The sequence below is a fragment of the Poromitra crassiceps genome (assembly GCF_964638095.1).
Source record: "Poromitra crassiceps genome assembly, chromosome: 6".
Lineage (NCBI taxonomy): Eukaryota > Metazoa > Chordata > Actinopteri > Beryciformes > Melamphaidae > Poromitra > Poromitra crassiceps.
This window is the reverse complement of record NC_139627.1, coordinates 50,848,959-50,874,975: the sequence shown is the minus strand read 5'-3', so window position 1 is coordinate 50,874,975 and position 26,017 is coordinate 50,848,959. Positions and strand designations below refer to the sequence as shown.

General features: G+C 42.9%; 1 protein-coding gene across 1 annotated transcript in view; it reads right to left on the bottom strand.

Moving 5' to 3' along the window:
- dpp10 (dipeptidyl peptidase like 10) overlaps positions 1–26,017 on the bottom strand; it is a gene marked incomplete at both ends in the record, with an annotated part of 182,966 nt that overhangs the window by 7,465 nt on the left and 149,484 nt on the right. The window contains 12 exons of the mRNA XM_083639342.1: positions 786–855; positions 961–1,059; positions 3,142–3,186; positions 11,638–11,759; positions 12,139–12,186; positions 13,520–13,611; positions 16,188–16,295; positions 18,513–18,551; positions 21,940–22,063; positions 23,352–23,449; positions 23,720–23,737; positions 25,320–25,474. Coding sequence (XP_083495468.1) covers positions 786–855; positions 961–1,059; positions 3,142–3,186; positions 11,638–11,759; positions 12,139–12,186; positions 13,520–13,611; positions 16,188–16,295; positions 18,513–18,551; positions 21,940–22,063; positions 23,352–23,449; positions 23,720–23,737; positions 25,320–25,474 — 1,018 coding nt within the window. The remainder of the gene's footprint in view (positions 1–785; positions 856–960; positions 1,060–3,141; positions 3,187–11,637; positions 11,760–12,138; positions 12,187–13,519; positions 13,612–16,187; positions 16,296–18,512; positions 18,552–21,939; positions 22,064–23,351; positions 23,450–23,719; positions 23,738–25,319; positions 25,475–26,017) is intronic.

The following is a 26,017-nucleotide window of genomic DNA, read 5'->3' as shown; positions in this document are numbered from 1 at the left end:
AGCAAAAAGGGAACCATTTATTTTCACTATAATTCCATCCGTAAGCAACACAGTGACATAATGTATTATTACTATTTTGTTCGTGCGTTTCATACACTTTTTGTAATAAAACATCTAAAAGGGAAAGAAAATGATCAGATGGGGTACCCTGGTACAAAGTCTCATCAAAGGGAGGTCCGTGGTCTAATTTGTGTTTGTCTGTCGGGGTCCTTGACATGAAAAATAGTTTGAGAACCACTGCTCTCCGGGCTCCATGTGCAAAAGATCATGCTGCCTGTTGTAGAAAATTGAAGTTCCATTGGCGTAAGCTATAATTGCATAATGCATAATTAATGGTATGACGTATTAGTGACATCTCCCACATACATTCACCCCAGTGGCAGTGACATGAAGAAACCTCTCACCTCACTCCTTTACCTTCTGCTGGTGACCATTCTAGCTGGCTGGGAATATTTTTTAACTAGTTCAGTCATGGCGACAGGGAGACTGACAGGGTGTCAACAGCTTGTAAAAGGTGAATAAGCACTTGACCTGAGCATGGCCAGCACCAGCACCATCAACACCAAACATCACCAAACATCACCACTGAGAGCTTTGGGGGCTTAGGAGTCTATAAATATGTCCTGTAGGGCCCTTCGGATAAAAAAACGTCCACTAAATGGACTATGGAATGCGTTATGCGCATTTAGTGTATTTGCACTGTGACGAAATATATAGTGATCAAATAAAATCGATCAGATATCACAGTGTCACACAGTATCGAATGTATCACTATAGATACCTACACCATCAGAAGTAGGCCATAGTGACGGGACTCGGAGAAGTCTGGTGGGTAGGTGATCTTCAAAGGTAAATCTGTAAAAAGAACAAAAATGTGAGCATAATAAAGCATCTATCTATCTATATCTAATTCATTTGTGATCTATAATTACAGCACAGATAGTAATGAGTTCTTCTCACCAAAATGTTCCATCTGAACAGTTCTGAAGTCAGTCAGCTGGATCCTCTTAAACATCAGCGCTGCCTTCAGCAAAGAGTTGTTCTCCAGGATGTAGTAATCTATCAAATGAGCAGAGGGGATATGTTTTAGGGATGAAGGAGTCCAAAAAGTGCAGCCAACAATTTTAGTTTCATTGCATAGAAATGGCCGATAGCAGCATGAGGATTTGTTCATAGAGCCAGAGATATACTAAGAGATGGATCAGATCCCAGGCTCAGGGATTGCTTTTTGGTGCAGTGTGATTTTGTGGTAAATTGAAAAGGAGATCTGAATACAATCCAAGATTATCAGAACTCTCCGCTCTGGATTATGATATGGATGCTTGGGGTGTCTGCTAATAACATTTTCAGACAGATGGTGTTCTGTCCACTTTTATATTAAGGACTTCTGAAATACAAATTCTGTGTAATTTACAGAGAGAGAGAAAGGGGGGGGGGGGGGGGGGGGGACAACTCTGAATTGAAAGCTGGATACAGTTTGTAGTTGGACGAGCCTGAAAGAATTACAAATTAATAATTTGCCACTGGTCTTAATATAAGCCATAAATATTTTGCCACTGGCACTGCTGCAAAAATCCGTAACTTGAATGAGCACAAAATACAGTCAACATGCTCATTCCAGAAACATTTTACCCAGAGTGCAGCTTGCCAGGAACATTTTACCCAGAGTGCAGCTTGCTGATGCCGGCCTAAAAAAAAAGGCCTCCCTGTTATTTTCCCCACATGCAATAAACAATGAGTCTCTCTGATTTGGCCATTTCTCCATTCAAGCCGTCTGAGACGCCACTAAGTGAAATGGAATTCATCCAGCATTTCTAATGGAAAACCCGAAATCAATAGACGCCTCATTATGAAAGCGCCGGGGGCCTTGAGTTCCCAGCTGTGGATGGAGGGTCTATCCAAATAACCCTGGGCAAATTGCGTGTCTTTCTGCAGCACAGCTGTTCACTTTTTTGCGGTAAAACTATTGATAGGCATGTCGGCATGGATCAGTGAGGAGAGAGAGAGAGAGAGAGAGAGAGAGAGAGAGAGAGAGAGAGAGGAGCCAGGAAGAAAAAGTTGTGAGCCTCCCTGTTGACCAGCATGTATGGAGTGGCGACGACAGAGAGAAGAGGTGCCGCTTAAGGGCTTTTCTTTATCCACTTGGTGACAGAGCACCAAGGAAACTCACTAACGCCTTCAAAGAGCGCCTGTGTCTCAAGGAAGCTCACTAACGCCTTCAAAGAGCACCTGTGTCTGAAGGAAACTCACTAGTCTCGGTTTCCAGACGTTTGGTGGGCGACGACCAACAGCGAGTTGGAAATCAAACCTTGGTCAAAGGAGTTAGAAGCAGACACCCTTCACTTTCCATCCTAGTATTTCAACCGTGCCTCTTTCACCAAATGCTTTCATGTGGGAAAGCATTTCCCTCACCTTTCATGCACGGAGCAGATATTTGCATTTTTTTTTTATTTTTTCCCCCCGATTTCTTATCCCATTTTTATCCCCCATTAGTGCTCATTTTTTATTTATTTATCCTGGTTGCTGCTCCACCCTCTGCCGATCTGGGGAGAGCCGAAACTGGCTCCATGCTTCCTCCGAGACATGGGCAGTTAGCCAGCCGCTTCTTTTCACCTGACCGGGGAAACTTCACCGGCAGGACATAGCACGTGGGAGGTTCACGCTATTCCAACCAGTTCCCCTCCCTCCGAACAGGCGCCCTTAACGACCAGAGGAGGAACCACATTAGCAACCAGGATATTGCATGTTTTGGTGAAGAGGGTTCCTATATGAAGGAAACCCCCGGGAGGCACGGGGAGAACATGCAAACTCCACACAGAAAGGCCCTTTTGACGACCCCACCCGGGCGGTGGGCACTCGAGGACATGCGGACGGGCAGGCATTCCTTCAGCGTTCACAGCGTCCCAGCTGGGAATCGAACCCAGGACCTTCGAGCTGTGAGGCGACAGCGCTTACCACTGCACCACCGTACCCCCTAGATATTTGCATTTTAAGACATCGTGCCAATTATATAAAATGTCAGGTGACCAGACTGGAGGCTCGAACCCGGGTTGCAGTCCAGATTGTCTCTCTTAACAGCTAGGCCACCCTGCAGCCAACGATAAAGACGTTCATGACACGAGACTAAAATGCACTTCTTACTTGCATTGCTGAGGCTGTGTAAAATCACCGACGGCACTCCAGGACCTGAAAAAAAAAAAAAAAAAATGTTTTAAAGGTGTTATTTTTGTGTTATTTTTTGTATCCTTGTGTCTGGAGTGGACACACAGATCCGACTTGAACACTTGCCCAAATCAGATTTGTGGCAGTCTCCCAAATCAGATTTGGGAAACCAATCACGATAATGATGATTAATGACTTTAGCAGCAAATCGGATATGCCTGTCGTGTTGTGAACATGGACTAACGGCCACATTCCACTGAGTCCGTGTTCGGTCCGTCTGCGCTGCGGTAGGGCTTCGGAGCCGATACGTTTCCACTCTAATCATTGTGTCAACTCCCACCTACTCCGCTGCGTTGCGTGTCTACTCCGTCCCAGCTCCGACGATCCGGAGCTCTCCGAAAAAGATATGCAAGGCTTCTATTTTTCACGGATGTCGGAGCAAAGCTGCAGCAAGTTGGGCGGAGCCAGGCATGGAATCAACAGGGCAGAGGTGTTTACAGCATTCAATATCAAGCCAGAGGACAAACATGTATGAGGAAAAGTTCATCATTGAAGTGGAAAACCACAAAATAATATATGACACGACCCATCCTTTTACAAGGACAACACCAAGCAAGTCCACCCCTCCTCTGCTTCTCCAGTTGGGAACAATGATCTTCTGCCTGTTTGTTGTTGTATTTATCCCACAAACAAATTGTCTCACGCGATTTCACCGCAAGAACTTGTCGGTCTCGTCACTCTAGCTGTCTGGCGGAGCGGAGCCGTGACGTGGCTCTGCACGCAGCCGGTTTAGTGTTGGCGGAGCACAGAAGCACGGAGCAAAACCGGAGCACAGCCGCAACGCAACGCAAATGCAACCGGTGCGATTCCCCAGTAGGTTCACGAGATAACGAGCGGATCACTTGGGCGAAAAAACCTCACAGAGTAAATTGATAACGCTGCGCTACAGTAAATAACACCTTTCTGCATGACAGGGTGCAAAGTAGCAGTACACAAAAGTCACAGCAGCAGCGCCCCAGTCTCCTCCTGCCACCGTTTGCCCGTCACCTTCCCTACTTTACCTATATCAGTTAGGGGGTAGAGGCCACTCACACTGCCTGTCTAATCGCCCCCCGGCTGTCAAATTAAGTCAATTCTATTCAGTGCCGGCTTGCCAAATACCCAGTCAGAGGTTAATAGGATAGCAGGCATGCTCAATAGCTCGGCCGCTCCGCAGCACATACACACAAGTCACTCCTCTAATCGCTCTAATGTCCTCGTAAAAAAAAAAAACTCCTCGCTAATTGCACGTAATTAGTAAAGAGTAATTACGCTGATACTAAAAATGTCCCCTAAAATGAAAATGTGCCCGGCAATATGGCGAGCCTAAAATCTGAAATCTGTGAGTGTGTGAGATTTGAACTATGCTCACCAGAAGTACAGTCATGGCGATTTAATATTCAGCTGTAAAGTAGCAGCCAAGACGGTGGCCATGACAGTTTGCTTTTCATCTTGCCTACTTGAGCCTTTTATGATCATTTGCTTTGCCGTGTTGTTGTTGTTGTTGGTGTTTGAGCATATTATGTGGAGGGTTTTCTAGGTTGTGTTGCGCTTGATGAAAAGAGTTGTCATGACAAGCCTTTCAGGGTAGGCCTATGAAGAACATTTGCGATAACATTGTTCAATATTGCGATGCCGATAGACTTGTGATAAAGTAATATTAGTTTGCATATTGCATGCAAGTATGCATATTAGCTATACAGTTCCTATGTATGTATTTGTGCTTTAATACTGCGAACATAGACCCCAAACATTGAACAGCCTGTGCCCACAAGCATGGCTCTCTGTTACCGACAAGCTGAAGCTACGCAGAGCGTTGTTCAACGATCGCACGCTGAGTGTGAATGGATGCCGTGTGCAAATAACATGATTTTTGTTGTTCATTGCGTTTCAGGTAGTCTTTGCGATGTGTTTATTGCGCATGTTCATATCGTGATGGTGATGATGATGAAAATATGATTTATCGCGTGCAGCCCTATCTCCGGGTTATGCTGAACGTGGCCTTCTAAAGACGTTTTCTTTTTTGCTTGTGGGCAAGGGGACAGTGTTCTTGTCCAATCAATCACCACGCAAAAGTCCAAGTGCATCTGAGCATGAAGCGCTCTCATCTGCTAAAACAATAAATTCAAACAATAAACAACGTGAAGCCCTGCCCTCATAAACTTCTCATTGCACAATAATGCCACGTAAAGCAATTATACACAATAGAGCGGCTAATTGTTTTAATTTTACGCTTCTCATTTGGAGTTTTCGAGAGATTAATTTAAACGGAACACTTGGATGATGACAGATTGCTACGGGCAAACCCCTGACATCTGTCAAATGGTTCTGGTGCATGGGGATGATGAAGCAAAATGGCAGACTAAATCGGAAACATTAAACACAATGTTATCGCTATTTGAATTGAATCAGCCATGCATCTCCAATGGATGTTGTGTTTGCTTGTAGAGATCATTTTAACCAAAAGATAATCCAGAGGAGACTTTAAGTGAGGGGCACTTATTTAGCTTTTTCTGATCAACTTAACTTCACCTTAAAGGCCATGGCACACCAATCAAACATTCTCAAACAAACACCAACAAACACCAACAGACAATTGTCTGTGAATGTTGGCAGATGTTGGAGATTGTTTGAAAGCATGGCACACCGACCAAACATATTCAGCACAACAGTCCCAAACATGTAAAAAAGAAACACCAGAAAAATAGAAACTGCACTGTGTTACAGCACATAGAAGATGGCTCAGACTGACAAAGTTAGTTATACATCTGTCGAGTAATACAATGATACACCCAGTTTATTTCTTTTGTAGCGACAGATGGCCTTAAACGCCACACTCACGTGACGCTTCTTGAGAGAGAGGTGAGGGAACGTGCATATTTCTGCAGACTTTATCGAGGGACCATGAAGGCGTCATGTGACAGGCAACCGCAGGCAACGCTAGTTGAAGCTTGGAGGTCCTGCTGATGGCAGCTGCAACAGTGTTTTCTCTGCTATCAACCTGGTTAATCTCGCTATATTCTTCATCACAGCGGGTCATTACCCACTGTGCACTTAATCGTGCACTAGTTCTGCATAAGCACCTGCAGCTCTCTCCTTATTTTACTGACGTTCTCAGTGATCACACGGCTGTTTACATGTGTTTCTGAACGGCTAGCTAGTTATTAGCATAGCTCGTTGTTAGCCGTCATGGATGTTCTCTCTCTCCCTCATGTAACCTTGCTGCGCAAAACATTACTTATTTGCGGGAGTGCATGGGAGAAGTCTCCCACTAGTGTTGTTGATGCCCAGTGTGATGGCACATGGTTGGCAGAGAAACGTATGTTTGCTGCGTCGCGTGTAACGTTAGGAGGCTCTGCCTCTGACCAAACTGACCAGACAACCGCATGCATTAAGCGCGCATGCGTGAGCTCCGTTTCCATGGATACGCGACTGAAAACATGGGAAGTTACCAGACAACAGCGAACAGCGAACAACGCCGGATTGAACAAGTCGAATCCTGGCAAACATGACAGAACATCGCCGAACATCGCCAAACACGAACAGACAAGGACAGACAGCTATGGCACACCAAACGAACATTTGTCTTTGTTCGTGTTTGTTTGTGTTTGTTTGAGAATGTTCGTTTGGTGTGCCATGGGCTTAAGATTTCATTAAGAATTTTTCACAAAGGAAAATCATAGTTTTTAGAGTTGATCCATTGTAGGTGTTTTTAGATCCACATTGCATTTCTGCTAATTTCTACAGTACTAACAGATTAGGATTGAGGGGCACTTTACACGAGGACGGTTTCCTATGGAAACGGGGAATTATTTTGTCGTTAGTGCCTCCCGTTAAGACGGCGACGGCGAATTCGCGCTTAGGAAACGACACATTTTGAAACCACCCTCTAGAGTGGAATTGTTGGTGACGCTTCCCGCTGAGCGCTCCATGTAATCGGTTAGAAACGATAGTCTTCCCAGAAACTCTGACGTGCCTGCACACGCGACACACGCTTGGCAACATTCAGAATTAAGCTACACTGCGGCCGACTTCAGTTACATGTTCATAACGAGCGTTACTGCTGCTGCGAGGAGCCGATGGCTGTACCCGGTTGGCATTTAACGTTAGGCAAGCACATCGACAGTGTTTTCTCACTGCAGCCTACACAGTAGACAGTGTCAGCACAGCCAGCGCTCCCGATCCTCGCTGCTCGTTAAAGATTTCCAAATAGGCTTATTCTGATAAACTGGTCACATCTATCTATGTAACGTTCTCACCCGAAGAATATTACAACTTTAAAACAGTTTGTTTTTTTTAGCTTGAAAACAGCTTTTTGGCAAGTCTAAAAATTACTACGGTAGCCGTAATCTACTTCCGTGTCTAAAACCCAGAAAGACGATTACGAAATGACGTCATGCAGAAGCGTCCGTGGAGTGACGAGCAACGCCCCGTTGACCATCCCAATGCCACCTAGCGACCTGGCATGTACATTACGGCGTTTTAAAAATTCAACAGCGCTCATGTAAACGGGGAGAAGGTGTGAAGGAAAAGGTGTGAAGGAAACGCTATTGTGTCGTTTCTTCCAGAGACTGTCCTCGTGTAAAGGGCCCCTAAGATTAAACCGGACAGACAAACCCCGCCTTTATTTGTCACAAACACCATTGTGGCACACATGTCTGTGCACATCCCAGCTTAGAACTCACAACAACAGATAGCTGCATATAAGACGCCGCTGGACTGTAAACAGTGAGGGAAGCGTAAATCTTGGCTTGTGATGTGTTTCAACACAGGCTTGGAGACTAAATGACTTCCTGTAGTGTAAGAGCAGGAAGTGTTATATGAGACTAAATGACTTCCTGTAGTGTAAGAGCAGGAAGTGGGATATGAGACTAAATGACTTCCTGTAGTGTAAGAGCAGGAAGTGTTATATGAGACTAAATGACTTCCTGTAGTGTAAGAGCAGGAAGTGTTATATGAGACTAAATGACTTCCTGTAGTGTAAGAGCAGGAAGTGTTATATGAGACTAAATGACTTCCTGTAGTGTAAGAGCAGGAAGTGTTATATGAGACTAAATGACTTCCTGTAGTGTAATGCTGCCTTCCAGACACCTGGGACGTGGGTGTTTCCCAGTGGAAAAGTCCCACCCCCCACCTTCAAAGCATTCCAGAGCACAAAGGCAAAATGCAACCAAGAAACATGGCGGACCGTGACAAACTTTTTTTTGTTTGGCAAATAGCAAGACAGCTTAACAACGAGCAGAGCACCCTCCTTACATATTTAAATGAAAATGAGGAGCAGCAATGACACATCATGTAACAGACTCTATTATACATTTTATTTAGGCACTTAATACTTTGGACTACATACTCCATGTTGCGGCCATTGTTGTGTGACGTCAGACAACTGGTTCCCAGCCTAGTGGGGGTAGATTTTTTTCTCCCAGTTTTCAAGTGGGAGCTCCCACTTTGAGTGCCGTTCCAGCGCACTTTTCCTAATAGGAGGCCAGAAAATCCGAAGGTCCCAGTTGTCTGGAAGGCAGCATAAGAGCAGGAAGTGGGATATGAGACTAAATGACTTCCTGTAGTGTAAGAGCAGGAAGTGTTATATGAGACTAAATGACTTCCTGTAGTGTAAGAGCAGGAAGTGGGATATGAGACTAAATGACTTCCTGTAGTGTAAGAGCAGGAAGTGGGATATGAGACTAAATGACTTCCTGTAGTGTAAGAGCAGGAAGTGTTACATGAGACTAAATTACTTCCTGTAGTGTAAGAGCAGGAAGTGTTATATGAGACTAAATGACTTCCTGTAGTGTAAGAGCAGGAAGTGTTATATGAGACTAAATGACTTCCTGTAGTGTAAGAGCAGGAAGTGTGATATGAGACTAAATGACTTCCTGTAGTGTAAGAGCAGGAAGTGTTATATGAGACTAAATGACTTCCTGAAGTGTAAGAGCAGGAAGTGTTATATGAGACTAAATGACTTCCTGTAGTGTAAGAGCAGGAAGTGGGATATGAAACTAAATGACTTCCTGTAGTGTAAGAGCAGGAAGTGGGATATGAAACTAAATGACTTCCTGTAGTGTAAGAGCAGGAAGTGGGATATGAGACTAAATGACTTCCTGTAGTTATGTAAGAGCAGGAAGTGGGATATGAGACTAAATGACTTCCTGTAGTGTAAGAGCAGGAAGTGTTATATGAGACTAAATGACTTCCTGTAGTGTAAGAGCAGGAAGTGTTATATGAGACTAAATTACTTCCTGTAGTGTAAGAGCAGGAAGTGGGATATGAGACTAAATGACTTCCTGTAGTGTAAGAGCAGGAAGTGGGATATGAGACTAAATGACTTCCTGTAGTGTAAGAGCAGGAAGTGGGATATGAGACTAAATGACTTCGTGTAGTGTAAGAGCAGGAAGTGTTACATGAGACTAAATGACTTCCTGTAGTGTAAGAGCAGGAAGTGTTATATGAGACTAAATTACTTCCTGTAGTGTAAGAGCAGGAAGTGGGATATGAGACTAAATGACTTCCTGTAGTGTAAGAGCAGGAAGTGGGATATGAAACTAAATGACTTCCTGTAGTGTGAGAGCAGGAAGTGTTATATGAGACTAAATGACTTCCTGTAGTGTAAGAGCAGGAAGTGGGATATGAAACTAAATGACTTCCTGTAGTGTAAGAGCAGGAAGTGTTACATGAGACTAAATGACTTCCTGTAGTGTAAGAGCAGGAAGTGTGATATGAGACTAAATGACTTCCTGTAGTGTAAGAGCAGGAAGTGTTATATGAGACTAAATGACTTCCTGTAGTGTAAGAGCAGGAAGTGGGATATGAAACTAAATGACTTCCTGTAGTGTAAGAGCAGGAAGTGTTACATGAGACTAAATGACTTCCTGTAGTGTAAGAGCAGGAAGTGTTACATGAGACTAAATGACTTCCTGTAGTGTAAGAGCAGGAAGTGGGATATGAAACTAAATGACTTCCTGTAGTGTAAGAGCAGGAAGTGTTACATGAGACTAAATGACTTCCTGTAGTGTAAGAGCAGGAAGTGTTACATGAGACTAAATGACTTCCTGTAGTGTAAGAGCAGGAAGTGGGATATGAAACTAAATGACTTCCTGTAGTGTAAGAGCAGGAAGTGGGATATGAGACTAAATGACTTCCTGTAGTTATGTAAGAGCAGGAAGTGGGATATGAGACTAAATGACTTCCTGTAGTGTAAGAGCAGGAAGTGTTATATGAGACTAAATGACTTCCTGTAGTGTAAGAGCAGGAAGTGTTATATGAGACTAAATTACTTCCTGTAGTGTAAGAGCAGGAAGTGGGATATGAGACTAAATGACTTCCTGTAGTGTAAGAGCAGGAAGTGGGATATGAGACTAAATGACTTCCTGTAGTGTAAGAGCAGGAAGTGGGATATGAGACTAAATGACTTCGTGTAGTGTAAGAGCAGGAAGTGTTACATGAGACTAAATGACTTCCTGTAGTGTAAGAGCAGGAAGTGTTATATGAGACTAAATTACTTCCTGTAGTGTAAGAGCAGGAAGTGGGATATGAGACTAAATGACTTCCTGTAGTGTAAGAGCAGGAAGTGGGATATGAAACTAAATGACTTCCTGTAGTGTGAGAGCAGGAAGTGTTATATGAGACTAAATGACTTCCTGTAGTGTAAGAGCAGGAAGTGGGATATGAAACTAAATGACTTCCTGTAGTGTAAGAGCAGGAAGTGTTACATGAGACTAAATGACTTCCTGTAGTGTAAGAGCAGGAAGTGTGATATGAGACTAAATGACTTCCTGTAGTGTAAGAGCAGGAAGTGTTATATGAGACTAAATGACTTCCTGTAGTGTAAGAGCAGGAAGTGGGATATGAAACTAAATGACTTCCTGTAGTGTAAGAGCAGGAAGTGTTACATGAGACTAAATGACTTCCTGTAGTGTAAGAGCAGGAAGTGTTACATGAGACTAAATGACTTCCTGTAGTGTAAGAGCAGGAAGTGGGATATGAAACTAAATGACTTCCTGTAGTGTAAGAGCAGGAAGTGTTACATGAGACTAAATGACTTCCTGTAGTGTAAGAGCAGGAAGTGTTACATGAGACTAAATGACTTCCTGTAGTGTAAGAGCAGGAAGTGGGATATGAAACTAAATGACTTCCTGTAGTGTAAGAGCAGGAAGTGTTATATGAGACTAAATGACTTCCTGTAGTGTAAGAGCAGGAAGTGTTACATGAGACTAAATGACTTCCTGTAGTGTAAGAGCAGGAAGTGTTACATGAGACTAAATGACTTCCTGTAGTGTAAGAGCAGGAAGTGTTACATGAGACTAAATGACTTCCTGTAGTGTAAGAGCAGGAAGTGTTACATGAGACTAAATTACTTCCTGTAGTGTAAGAGCAGGAAGTGGGATATGAGACTAAATGACTTCCTGTAGTGTAAGAGCAGGAAGTGGGAGACTCTACCTTTACAGTGGAGGATGACGTGCTGAAGTGTGGGGCTGATTTCAGCGTCGAAGAACAGACAGTGAGCCTTGTTTAGCTCACATGTTAAACACCGTCGCGGGAACAGACCCACCGTTTTGACACTGAAACACAGCAGAGGACAGATCCAGGAAGTCACACAACCTCTAAGAATCAACCCAAACCCGCACAAAACTGCATGGCCTTGGCTGAATCTGTGCTGTATATTATAATATTAATGATACTCATGTCCATAATTCATAAATTTATTCTTCTGGGAAAAAAAACACAGGGGTGGATGTAATTTGATTAGACTGACAACCCAATAATTTTAATCCAGCGCTGTAAAACAATAACAAGTCGTCAATTGGGTGTTGTGATGATAAATATCAAAAATAAGGATGTAGCCTAATTAACAAAATATTTTGTTATGAGAAAACACAAGATGGATTTGAACTAGCTGTCAAAAACATCTATTATAGTCATTGCGTGCAAATGAATCACCTGAAAAGTTGCCGTCTTCGTGGTGAACCTTCTGTACTGAGGAAATACCTGCCAGGAGAGAAGAAAAACACTGAGCTGTCATCAGGGAAAACAAGGTATGGTCAATTAAATTCAAATGACATGAAGAAAAATAAAGACATGGACTTGGACTTGGAAGTTTTTTTATTTTAGATGAATCAAAATTAATCCCATTCAGTCACAAACACTTCTGTATATGATGGCGCTGACCAAAAAAACACACCCTCTTACATCATTTAGTCACATATTCAGGCTTAAAATCCAATAGAAATGACACTTGATCCTAGAAAATCCTTGAAGCAAATTGATTTGGATTGAAAACAAGTGAAATGATCTAATGTCATCGGGCAAACTTGATGATTACAATTTTAGGACTAAATAACAGCCTAAATGGCCTGTTAAGATGGAGATGTTTTGCAGGAAAGAGATTAATCATTAAAGTCCCTGGAAACCAAAATCCACAAAAACCTTCTAACTATTAAATTCAGGGTCTTATGTGAGTAATTGTGTGCCTCAGAAAGTAAGTTGACATTACTTTCAACCCTAACCCCAAAAATCGACACTTTTCTACAAGGTCTGGATTTCCATTTCCTCATTGAAGAGAGCGGTGCACGCGGTGCTAAAATGCATGATCTTATCACGTCATAAGATTTAATCAAATCACACACACGCATGCACGCGTGCACACACACACTGACACACACAGTAGCGCTGTGCACTCACAGCGCAGAGATCTCTTCCTCTCTGTAAACCCTCTCTGTCTGTGCTATGCGTCGAGCAACGTGCGAACACATACACACACAATCCATCTCTCTTTCCTTCTCTCTCTCTCTCTCTCTCTCCGTTAACGGAGAGAGAGGTCTCCTCCGAGCAGGTCTCCTCCAGCAGGTCTGCTCCGAGAGAGAGAGAGAGAGAGAGAGAGGAGACCTGCTGCAGACGGGACACGCCCACACAGTCCGCGGGAGAAAATACACTCTAAAATCTAATTGATTCTCATGACTTTTGCCATGACTATCAAACCTAAATTTATATACTTTGCGACGTTCATCATCGTTCAAATTTGGCTGGTGGCTTATTAACATAGGTTCCTGTGATGTGATGAACTCAAAATGCTAAATAATAATAAAATATTTCTGGTTTCCAGGGACTTTAATACTTTACAGTTTCACTGTAGACATCAAAAACATATACCGGTAGATCAGATGTTACTAATACAGGGCTAACATTTTTTCTTTTAATGGATGTTGACATTAAGGTTTGTCTCTATGTCTATGATCTAGAACCGTTGGATAACATCAAGATAGGTTGGGATGACATCATAGCATCACTATAGCTCATGATGCTCATTATGCCAGTGACTCACAGGTTGTCATTGTTCTCGTCATAGGCGATGATCTTGGTCACCTCCCAGTTCCCTGATGTTAGATGCCGCACTTCATTTTGATCTGCTCTGAACTGAGAGAAATGGTGTGTAGAGAAAGGCAGATAAGCAGTATTCACCAACATCATGATATAGCCTACATAAGCTATAGCTCACGACAGGCCCTTGGTAGCCTATGGTCATTACACCACACCTAAGAGTCGTGGTGGCACGAAAACCCCCTTAGGTGTGGTATAATGACCATATAATAATATGAATTATAATTAGTAATATGAAAGTAATACACAACTCCAATTTAAAGTGCTGTTATTCATAAATCATACTCTTCCGCATAATAAAATAGTCCCTCCTGGCCACCTGCACAGAGCCGACGCAGTTGCTGAGCGTACAACATAACGTCAGATAGCAACACAGGCTTGGTGACAAACAGCTGACATTAGCTAGCTAACCTTAGCAAATGCCTGTGCTAACGGAGAGCAAGTAAGTTGGACTAACTGGCAAGTTCTGAAAATGTGTCTTTGTTGCTTTATTCCAGCTAAAAGGTATCGGTTGTTTGTACTGTATGCCTGTGAAAGCCAGCTATGCTAGGCTAATGTTAATGTTAGCTAATGTTAGCGGTTGGGCAAACACAGGCTGTGCGTGTTACGTTAACTTGGTTCGTAGTACAACCGATGCTGGAATAAACACATCTTTTCAGAACTTACCACTTCAGTCCTACTTCCTCGCTCACTTCCAAGTCCCAAATCCGATTTTCCATGAGAATGATGTCGTACAGCCAGGGAGCACAAACACAGACAGCCACTCTGTTTACGACGAGGCTAGCTAGTAGCTACCCTTTGTTTTCTCAGAGTGTTTCGGGGATGCGGCTCTAGCTGTGGTATGCGCTCATTGTACCACGGCTGTGAACCAATCAGATCCTAAACGACCGTACGCACTTATCAAGTTAGTGTTTTCACTCATCTGATTTTGGCATGCATGTGCCTGTTTTCGTGCCAAAATTGACCTGTGTAAAATCCATCTCACTATAATTTTTTTATTGATTTAAAATTTTCACTTACAGGAAGAAAAACATAAGAACCACAAACCTCAACAAAAAACACATACATCTCCTCTCACTATTATTTTTCAGTGCGTGTGCGTTCGGACGTATGAGCTGTTTCTGCCACATATTGACCCCACTGGTTCCTTATAGTCCTTTCCTTTTGCTAAATTATGAATCAAATCTGAAAAATGCATTACCACCGGGATGAAGCTAAATAGGCTTACTCAGTGATTTATTCATAAAAAAAGGAGGGGGAAAAAGCATGAATTCTAATCTAATGTTCTCCTTTATTGTAGTGCTATGAGAAATATGAATCAACGTGTTACAAACAGCAGGGATCCCTGGCTCTCCAAATTTGCATTCAAATCAGCCTGTTCATCTCCATTATGCTAAACTGAGACACTGCATGCAACCTGTGGCTTTGATTGTATGCAGGTGCGGAATTGTGAAATATCTATCAATTGAGCATGACCAATTTATTTTTGGATTGTATCAACAGTTCAATTAGCAGAGGCTTCAATAATAGCAGATACAATACAATAAATAAGGGCCGTCGCAACTCATTTCCTCAAATCTCTGTTTATTTCAGAGCGTAGGCTGCACGTGAATAAATAAAACAACAGTATTACAGTAATCCTGCGGGTATGCGCAAAATCCATCCAGTATCTAACCAAATCCCTTGTGCATGAAACCTGTGGACTTAGTTTAGCATTTTCACCGTCACCATCTTGGTTATTTGGAGGCAGAAGTGACGTAAATTTGGATGAGAAGAGCAGCAGCGCGGCGTGCTATTGCTCTGAGCTGCCAGGCTGGGCAGGCACCCCAAAACGTTTATCGTCTACTTTACTCGAAATGGGACCATAAGCCTAAACGAACATCATGCTGTATTGAAGAAGACTTGAAACGAGCGATTGAGGTCATAAACTCATTAGGAAAGTGTTTACTGATGTCATAAATCAGGGTCATTTTCCCATTGACTTTCATGCAATAGGGACTTCTTTTTGGAGCCAGTGGAGTTGCCCCCTGCTGCCCATTAGGCATAATCAGTGTTGGGGGTAACTCATTACAAAAGTAACATATTACATGTAATATATTACTTTTAGCAGTAACTCAGTGATATAACTTATTACTTATAGGATTTCAGTAATATAAAGCAGTTACTTTGTCAAGTAACTCAAGTTACAAATTGAGTTACATTTTATTAAATGAAAGCACATATTTAAAAAAGATACAATCATTTCCCAATCAAACTGTGTGTGTTTTATGCAAATAACCACTATAGATGACAATAACAAAGGAAAATAATTACATATAGAATTTTGGATTGTTTACACTGACTTCAAGGCGGTTGAAATTATTTTTCGGGATGGTCCCGGGGCGGCGAGGTCATATTGTAAAGTAACTTATTACTTTCAAATGAAAGTAACTAGTAATATGTAGTATATTACATTTTGAATGTAACTTGCCCAACACTGGGCAGAATGCAGGTTTAAGTTACTTCCGCATTGGTCTCATTTTCCAGAAGCGGAGGTTGCCCCTTGGTTTACACAGTGCTAAATGAAGTGTAACCTAACTGTGAGCGCCATAATGTGCCATTGGGACATGAACCTGTGTGGTGAACATGGCGATGTGATGGAACTCTCCTCGCCCTCCCTGCTTGACCGGGACGCTCAAGAAGAACCTGCTGCCGTCCCTGGAGAACACCGGCTCCTGGTTCTGTAGAAGCAAAGACACAGGAGGGCTAAGTCATGTTTCACTTGGATACAATCCGTGTTTTGTGCACCCAAAACATGTTCATAACACAATATCTAACATGTTCATAACACAATATCTAACATATTTATAACACAATATCTAACATGTTCATAACACAAGATCTAACATGTTCATAACACAATATCTAACATGTTCATAACACAATATCTAACATGTTCATAACACAATTTCTAAGGCGCTTTAATACAAAAACGTGTTTGTGTGGCACAAGTCTCACTTTCATTGCTGACTAAACAGATTGGAACATACTTTTCAAAATCAAATTTCAAAATTGCTCCAATTTGTTATGAAAACAGTGGTTTGCTTGGAATAAGCAGAATAACTGGGTAGTTAGTTGCCAGCATGGCTGAACAGACAATGACAAGAGTGCCATCTACAGAAAATCAAACATCACCAGCAGAAAATCCAAGAAGAAAATACCCCACAGTAGTACTGGTTTTCTGTGCAGAACTTTTTTTCTTCTGTGCAAGTAATGACTGCTTAGCACCAAAGATGTAAAAAAAAATAAAAAATAAAAGAGATAAATTAACGGATTGCCACTTTAAAGTTCAGTGTCCAGTTATAGTTTCTCGTGTTTGGCTCCTGATGTTTGCAAATGCTCCCGCCTACCCGTCTGTACTTCGGAGGTCTCAAAATTGGTAAAAGAAAATAAAGCAGGATATCCGGTCAAAATAAGGTGGGATATCCGCTCATTTCCCCAATCACCTGCCTCGGTTATGTTTACATTGTGCTGTGATTGGTCGAATACCGTTGAACTGCCTTCCTGTCTGAAGCGTTTTCTTTTCTTTCTGTATTTCTTTGGACAACTTCCTCTGTCCAAATTTTAATGGGCTAAAGAACAGACTGTCTCTGGAGCATTGGGAGATTGTGGAAGCGATAGACTGGCTTGAGAGACTAAGTTCTGCTCAGATGAGAACACGTTTCTGCTGTAGAACGAGGCTGAGTTTAGTCCATACATCTGACACAGTCAAACTGCAGCTTGTGAAACCCACACTGGCATATCCATATCTCCAAGTAACAAGCCAAACTGTGCCTCAGATGGAGACAGTTTAATTCCTTTGGCATCTCAGTAGAAGCAAGACGTCTGTGGCCTTCTGTGATCTTACAGTACGTTTAAATGTGTTATGAAAGGCCTGCCTGCGCCGACACAACACCCGCGATCAGCAAACCGCGATCTCGCAGATTTCCACTTTAACAAAGACGAGCGGGGGGTCCATGTGCCCAGACTGTGGAGTGGTTCAGTTCGCTGCTGCTGGAGCCAAACATGTACTGTATCTATGTACTATCCCTGCCGGCTTAGGGGATCGAACCCCCGCCATTAACGGTCTCTCCTGTACCTCCTCTGCTGTTGCTTTCCACCTGGCTGAGTCAAATGCTGCAGTTGAGCAGACTGCACTAAATAGAAAAGTAGGGCCAAAACGTGAAGTACCAAAGTCCCGCCCTCTTCCCGGTTCGGCATGGGACCTAAGAGATTTCATTCCCCCATTCATTTTTCCATAGACGTTTAAAAAAAAACTTGTAAAAAAACTTTCACTTGGTCAAACGAAGCGATGCAGCTATATTCAAAATCAGGAGAGACATGGAACATTTCACTCGGGCCAAAACGTTTTTCAATTTCTTTTTCACATTCTATTTATTTATTTATTTATTTTATTTTATTTTTGTACTTATTTATTTACTTGTTATTTATTTATTTGTTTATTTGTTTATCTATCTATTTATCTTTTGATCCCTTGACAGCAAAGAGGCTGATGATAGAAATATAAATGTAGGTCAGCAGAATCAGACTTCATTGATATTCCATAGGCAGTCAGTGCAACTTCAATAACTCAATGCACAGCAAAAATATCCATCTTATCAAGCACTGAGTCTTCAAATCTTATTTCTTCTTAATGGGGTGAGAGACGAGCTACTCATTTCTGAGTTGAACTTGTTTGAAGGATTATCTTGACGACAATGCCTTGATTGAAGGCAGGTCATCCCAAGGCTATTGAGATAAAGTTGATAGATATCAAGTGAAATTACATATTTCCACATTTTTGAGGGAAGCATGAGATTTTAGAGTTAATCCTTGATTCAATTACGTAAAATGTTATCGAGTGACCCCCCCCCCCCAGCAGTATAGGCTTTTATAAGAGAAAGTGGAAAGTACTTCACCTGCTTTGACAGCCAGAGCTCAGAGCTTTCTTCATGCCTCTGAAAAAGAAAGGACAAATAGACTGGTGTTCATTTACTCAGCTCCTCCCATCAGGAAATCACTCCAAAATGCAACATATTCATTTATACTGAACAACAACAACAAACAAACAAAGATTACAGGAAATGCATAATGTAATACTTCCAAAATAGAAGTGATTCCATGATAATGTATCTATTTGGTAGACAACAATTTAAAAATATCTAAGGTAACATTTTATTTGGATAGTCTGCCTGCCTATAGACGGTTTTCACCAGAGCTCAACCCCACAGCACTTCCTTTTTCTCAGCATTCGGCAAACTGCAGAAATATTCACTCGACATCGTTACTTTTGTTTTCGCCGCTCAGCTGTATAGACGGTTTTCACGGAATGGTCAGTCCTGCACTTGAATGTTTTTTTTTCTTTTATGTCCATAGCAAACACTGCAACAGGAAGTGAGCGGGGGTTCAATTTAGAATGTTTTTGTTGTCAAGTTAAAACCGTCTATAGAGAGTATAGTATAGTATAGTAGTCAGAGTATTTGTAAAATTTCAACAGTTTATTAGTTGACATTCAACAATTCCCCTGTTTCGCTTTTGTCTGTAGATGTTGTTTAACAGCCTATTAGTTGAGATTCAACAAACATTCTGTTTGCTTCCCGTTCCGCACACACCTGCACCTATGTTAATAAATTGTCACACATACTCTATAGATTAACTCTATAGACATACAGATGAACATTTGTTCAACAGTTGAATTGTTGAGTGTCAACTAATCTGTTGAAATGTCACAAACACAGCACTCTGTAGACTCTAGGCGGACTATCCAAAGTGTTAGCATAGTGTAATCAGTGTTCTTTTCCAAAATTAGTTTTATTTCATGTCAGCAATAATTTGGTGGAAGTTTGTGTCATATTTCAGGGGTCTCCCCTCTCCCCTCAGGGGTTCGGACGCCAAACCTCAAACCGGAGACCTTAACCCTAAGCCCCCCACCATATCCAAACCCTAACCCCTAACCAAGTGGCTACCAGTGCCTAAGCCTAACCCCCCTGCCTCCCCATGCCTAACCCTAACACCCCCTACCCAATGCCTAAACCCAACCTGTGGAGCCCCACGGCGTAACTTTTTACGACCTTTGCCTGACCCCAACATGGCCGCCCATTATTTGTGCATAAGGGTTCCGTGCTCGTGAGCATCCGACGCACAAGGTGCGTGCAGGGTGGTGATATAGGACCCCGTCGGAATGAGAATGCATCGCATATTTTTTTCAAATGGCTGTAGGGGGCTGTAGGTTTTGGAACGACCCGTCAGTGGTATATTTCCCAGATAGCCTCCAGCCACTGTCATTTCAATAAATGAGAGACTAGTAGAAAGTTTGATAAGCTTTAATGATACAACAACAATTAATTTTGGCGTATGACATGACATGATATTATGACGCTCCTCCTGAGATGATGAGAGGAGGGCGTCAGCGATGAACAGGATAGAAAATCCCCCCATAGGGAATTCTTCAGGAGTCATGACATTGGTGGTGGTCAGGGGAGGAGGTGGGGTGAAAACAACTGCTTCAGCGATGATAATCAGCAGCTGAGGGAGACACATAGCACGTAGCACATAGGCAGCACATAATAGTAAGGCATGGATTCTGATATACTGCCCGGTTAGGTGATTGGCTCAGCAGGCAGGCATAGATTGGCTATTGCCAGAGAAGGTAGCGTGGAAGACTGTGATTGGATGGGGAGAGAGCGTGAATGAAAGGGGGTGTGCCTAACAATGAATGGGTTATACAACATTAAAGAAAAGGGGCATGCACTGTGATATAACAACTGGGCGTTGGCTGCAAGGTAGTCTCCAAACTCTCCATTATTGAAATTAGTCGTTAAAGCATCACATAATGGACCCTTTCGAACAGCCTCTTCATCCTCTTCATTTACTTTAAAACTCTACTGGAGACACAATTCCATCAGCGCCGAGCCAGAGTGTTGGCAGCTCAGGAGGGCGCGGTGCCCAGGCTGAGCTGCCTCTTGGCTGGCCGTGTGTGTGTGTTTGGGCTCTGGTTATCTGTGGGAGTTAACCCACACACTATGGATTTGGAAAGCTGGCCTGTCTCCTGCCATGGTGCCACTGCTCCATGCCATCCAGAGATGGAGACAATAGTTTTCATTTCATTATTTTATTAAGAATTTGAAATATGATATATACTTGCAGAGTTAACTTCACACAATTCGGATTTTGTATTTTGGTAACTATCCCACCTGCCCTTAAGCCACCCTCCCCCATCCCACATGTTGTGCACTAAGTAAGCAAATTAATAAATAAATAAGTAGATGAATAAATAATAATACAAAATGTGATACTAAATAATACCAAATCGTACTAAATAGAACTGAATACTGAAAGAAGGCAGCTGCCATAAACCGTTTCGTTTCACCTCTGCGTCTTTCCGTCCCGGAGAGAGACTCTATAAACGACAAGAGAGCGCTCGCCGATTCACTGGGCTTTGGTCTCATCTGCTGTTATAGGTAGGATGATGTGAGGCATCACTATTAAATTTAGCCTGTTTCATAACAAGCGAGAATGTTGCTCGTATAGTTTTGCTTTAAAAGAATATCTCACAAAAACAGCCCAGATCCTTTCAATCCAAAGACAATGAAGGATGCCGCACTTCATGCAAATCACTTGATGAGCTGTTTAGGGGCCAAGGAGGCTTCGGGCTGGCTCCTTTTCAACTACAAGCCCACAGAAATGCATGAAAAAATTCCGCGTTTTTAAGTCAAAGCAGGAGCAAATGCAATACTTGACTGTGAGAAACACTGGTACCCTGAAAATCAAGTCAAGTAGAACAACTGAAGTAGATGTAGGAGGCTAACTATTAACTCTCCACCTCTGGCTTCATCAACCATAGAGCATTTGCTAAGAGCACTGCAGTCTACATCCTGAGAAATCAAAAATATGATAATATATAAATAAAGAATATATCATAATTCAAGTGTCATGTTTGAAAGAAAGTACAAGGCTGCAGCAAAGAGAATGCAAAGTCTTTTGCATTAATGGAGACACCAAAGCGATGGCTTGGGATGGTCAGTCGCAGCTGACGAGTAAAACATAACCAAGTTTTACTTGCTTAAACATAACCAACGTTGTATTATTTATGTGTAACCTTGGAAAGGCAGCGAGGTTTTCGAATTTACCGGCGTTTTGTTTGAAATTTACGTTGAGATTGTCGACGTAAATGCCACGTTTGAGAGACATATTTTAAACGTTTTGCTTCAAATTTACGTTGATATTGTTTTCAGACATGTAAAATGCCAACGAATAATTCTGCCGATTGGTTTGAAAACAAAACACACACCTGCACACGCACACGCACACACACACACACACACACACACACACACACACACACACCTTGACGCAGGCCCCTGTGGTGGTGTCACACACAGTCAGGATGGAGACGTTCTGCGCTCGGTTCAGCCACCTCACAGACGTCTTGGTCTTGCTGATCCACTTGACCATGGTCACATAATGTTCCCTACGTGGAAAACATCAGCATTAAACAGCTTCTTTCAAGTTCTGTGGCTCCCGTTGAGTTGACTGCCAGGTTTGAAATCATCTTCAACAACTTACTGCCTTGACAACATTAAAGAAAGAAGTAGTGGTGGCATAAGTGTAGTTAAGCAAATCGCCTTCTTTATGTTATTAAAGCTTTCAGTTTGACACCAACATTCTTCCATCTGGATTTTGGTGCTAGCTCAATCTGCTTTGTTTGTGTCTGTTTATGTGCCAGAAGTGTGATTTTTCAGACCTGTTTCACCATAAGAGAGCCAAAGTGAACGTTACTTCCTGCTTCAGCACTGCACCAGAGATTTTCATCCGCCAAATAAATGACCGATGAAAATCTCTGGTACAGTGCTGAAGCAGGAAGTGAAGTTCACTTTGGCTCTCTATAACGACAGTAAATGGAGAGAGAGAGATAGAGAGAGAGAGAGAGAGAGAGAGACAGAGAGAGAGAGAGAGAGAGAGAGAGAGAGAGAGAGAGAAAAGCACAATTGTCCAGTCATCTCTATCGGAGCAACAGATAACAGAGAATCGCCATTCTTTTTCATGGCGAGGAGGAAGCTATACAACTCAAGGTACTACCAAAGTTCAACATCACATTCACTCTGTCCAAGATAATACAACAGTATTATAAATGTAAGAGATACAATGTGAAATGATACAGCAAGCGTGACCACAGCCATTGTGATTTAAGTGGATTTTTGTCCTTCACCAGACGCTTGGTGCGATTCAGGGGTCTCAGTTTTGCTAAAATAGATTGTCTTTCACACCAAAGGTTACAGCTACTGTAACTGCAACGGCAAATGGCCTGCATTTACATACTGTAGCGCTTTTATCCAAAGCCCTTAACAATCAGTAGGTACATTCACCCATTCACGCACCGATGGCGGCAGGCTACCATGCAGGGTGCTGACACACCATCGGGAGCACGTTGGGGTTCAGTATCTTGCCCAAGGACACTTCGACATGCAGACTGGAGGAGGCGGGGATCGAACCGCCGACCTGTTTTATCCAAAGCGATTAGTGGACGACCCGCTCTACCTCCTACAGCCGCCGCCATGCAATGCAGAGGCACAGTGAGCTGCAGTGTATAAGCTCGGTAAACTATTAATTATTAAAATTAATCAATTAATTAATTCAACCAAATTAATTAAATCAATTAAGTGTCTGGTGAGGAAAAATAACCAGGTAAAATCATCCAAATAATTCACGCTACACCAGTCGATGCATAAGCCCGACAAACGCGTTCACAAACATCTCACCGTAGTTTGAGGCCCTCTGGTGGTGTGAGCTCCAGAGTGTGTGTTGGCCCGTAAAGATTGACTACATACAGCTTCACCATCGGGTTGGGTTGGCCAGCCTGCACACACAACCAGGCAAAAGTCTCGCATCATTGCATTGGGAATTGCTGTATGCAACAGTGCCCAAAGTGGCAGGTGCGACCATTACTGCATAATGATGTAGTGAATTAGAATGAGTAAGAAAGAAGAGTAGCAAAACACAGTAACATTTTACAGTATCTTTGTATCAACACACATAATAGTTAGACCATTATGGATGTGTTGTTATGAATCTATCTGAATCTTTACCTAACAAAAGAAACAGTGACGTGAAGTGTGGTAATGTTTACCTTTGGGTACGGGTAGTACTTCCCTTTGGGGTATGTCATGCCAGTGAAGTGTGGTAATGTTTACCTTTGGGTACGGGTAGTACTTCCCTTTGGGGTATGTCATGCCAGTGAAGTGTGGTAATGTTTACCTTTGCATACGGGTACTACTTCCCTTTGGGGTATGTCATGCCAGTGAAGCATAGTAATGTTTACCTTTGGGTACGGGTACTGCTTCCTTTTGGGGTATGTCATGCCAGTGAAGTGTGGTAATGTTTACCTTTGGGTACGGGTACTGCTTCCCTTTGGGGTATGTCATGCCAGTGAAGTGTGGTAATGTTTACCTTTGCATACGGGTACTACTTCCCTTTGGGGTATGTCATGCCAGTGAAGCATAGTAATGTTTACCTTTGGGTACGGGTACTGCTTCCCTTTGGGGTATGTCATGCCAGTGAAGCATGGTAATGTTTACCTTTGGGTACGGGTACTGCTTCCCTTTGGGGTATGTCATGCCAGTGAAGCATGGTAATGTTTACCTTTGGGTACGGGTACTGCTTCCCTTTGGGGTATGTCATGCCAGTGAAGCGTGGTAATGTTTACCTTTGGGTTAGGGTACTGCTTCCCTTTGGGGTATGTCATGCCAGTGAAGCATGGTAATGTTTACCTTTGGGTACGGGTACTGCTTCCCTTTGGGGTATGTCATGCCAGTGAAGCATGGTAATGTTTACCTTTGGGTACGGGTACTGCTTCCCTTTGGGGTATGTCATGCCAGTGAAGCATGGTAATGTTTACCTTTGGGTACGGGTACTGCTTCCCTTTGGGGTATGTCATGCCAGTGAAGCATGGTAATGTTTACCTTTGGGTACGGGTACTGCTTCCCTTTGGGGTATGTCATGCCAGTGAAGCATGGTAATGTTTACCTTTGGGTACGGGTACTGCTTCCCTTTGGGGTATGTCATGCCAGTGAAGCGTGGTAATGTTTACCTTTGGGTATGGGTACTACTTCCCTTTGGGGTATGTCATGCCAGTGAAGTGTGGTAATGTTTACCTTTGGGTACGGGTACTGCTTCCTTTTGGGGTATGTCATGCCAGTGAAGTGTGGTAATGTTTACCTTTGGGTACGGGTACTGCTTCCTTTTGGGGTATGTCATGCCAGTGAAGCATAGTAATGTTTACCTTTGGGTACGGGTAGTACTTCCCTTTGGGGTATGTCATGCCAGTGAAGTGTGGTAATGTTTACCTTTGGGTACGGGTAGTACTTCCCTTTGGGGTATGTCATGCCAGTGAAGTGTGGTAATGTTTACCTTTGGGTACGGGTAGTACTTCCCTTTGGGGTATGTCATGCCAGTGAAGCATAGTATTGTTTACCTTTGGGTACGAGTACTGCTTCCCTTTGGGGTATGTCATGCCAGTGAAGCATGGTAATGTTTACCTTTGGGTACGGGTACTGCTTCCCTTTGGGGTATGTCATGCCAGTGAAGCGTGGTAATGTTTACCTTTGGGTTAGGGTACTGCTTCCCTTTGGGGTATGTCATGCCAGTGAAGCATGGTAATGTTTACCTTTGGGTACGGGTACTGCTTCCCTTTGGGGTATGTCATGCCAGTGAAGCATGGTAATGTTTACCTTTGGGTACGGGTACTGCTTCCCTTTGGGGTATGTCATGCCAGTGAAGCGTGGTAATGCCATGTTGGGCACCAGACTGTCATTCAGGACCAGGAAGGCCAACCTCTCTCCGTCAGGCGACCACCAGTGTGCCACATGGGTCTGAAGGATCTCCTCTGTTTAGGGAGAGACACAAGTAAAACAACTCTTTCAACAAGAATCAGAAATCTGGAATCTACAGATGCAAGAAGTAATATTTTCACTGTCCCATAACAGAAAATGCCCATAAGATACTGTAACAGCAGGGGTTTGAAAGGATTTCATTTCGAAATGGCAGTACTAAGGGTGCTTTCACACTCGGGACCCCCAAATTGACCCCAGGTTCGGTTCGTTTCATGAGTGTGAACGTTGCATCTCGTGCCCGCGTGTGGAACAGCGTACTGTGACAGGGTCCACTTGAAAAGGTGGTCAGGGGGAACTCTTTGGCGTGCCCGGGGACGGAACACTTGCGAATGTGTTTTTTAGTTTAGTTTATTTGTTTGACAATTCAAATTAAAAGGACACTTCCATGGTTGCAACACCAGAATACATGCACAATTAAAAGAACATCAAGGACAACACAAAAGAGTTACAGAACTTATTTCCATTGTGGTCCTTCTTGTAGTGAGGTGTGTGTGTGTGTGTGTGTGTGTGTGTGTGTGTGTGTGTGTGTGTGTGTG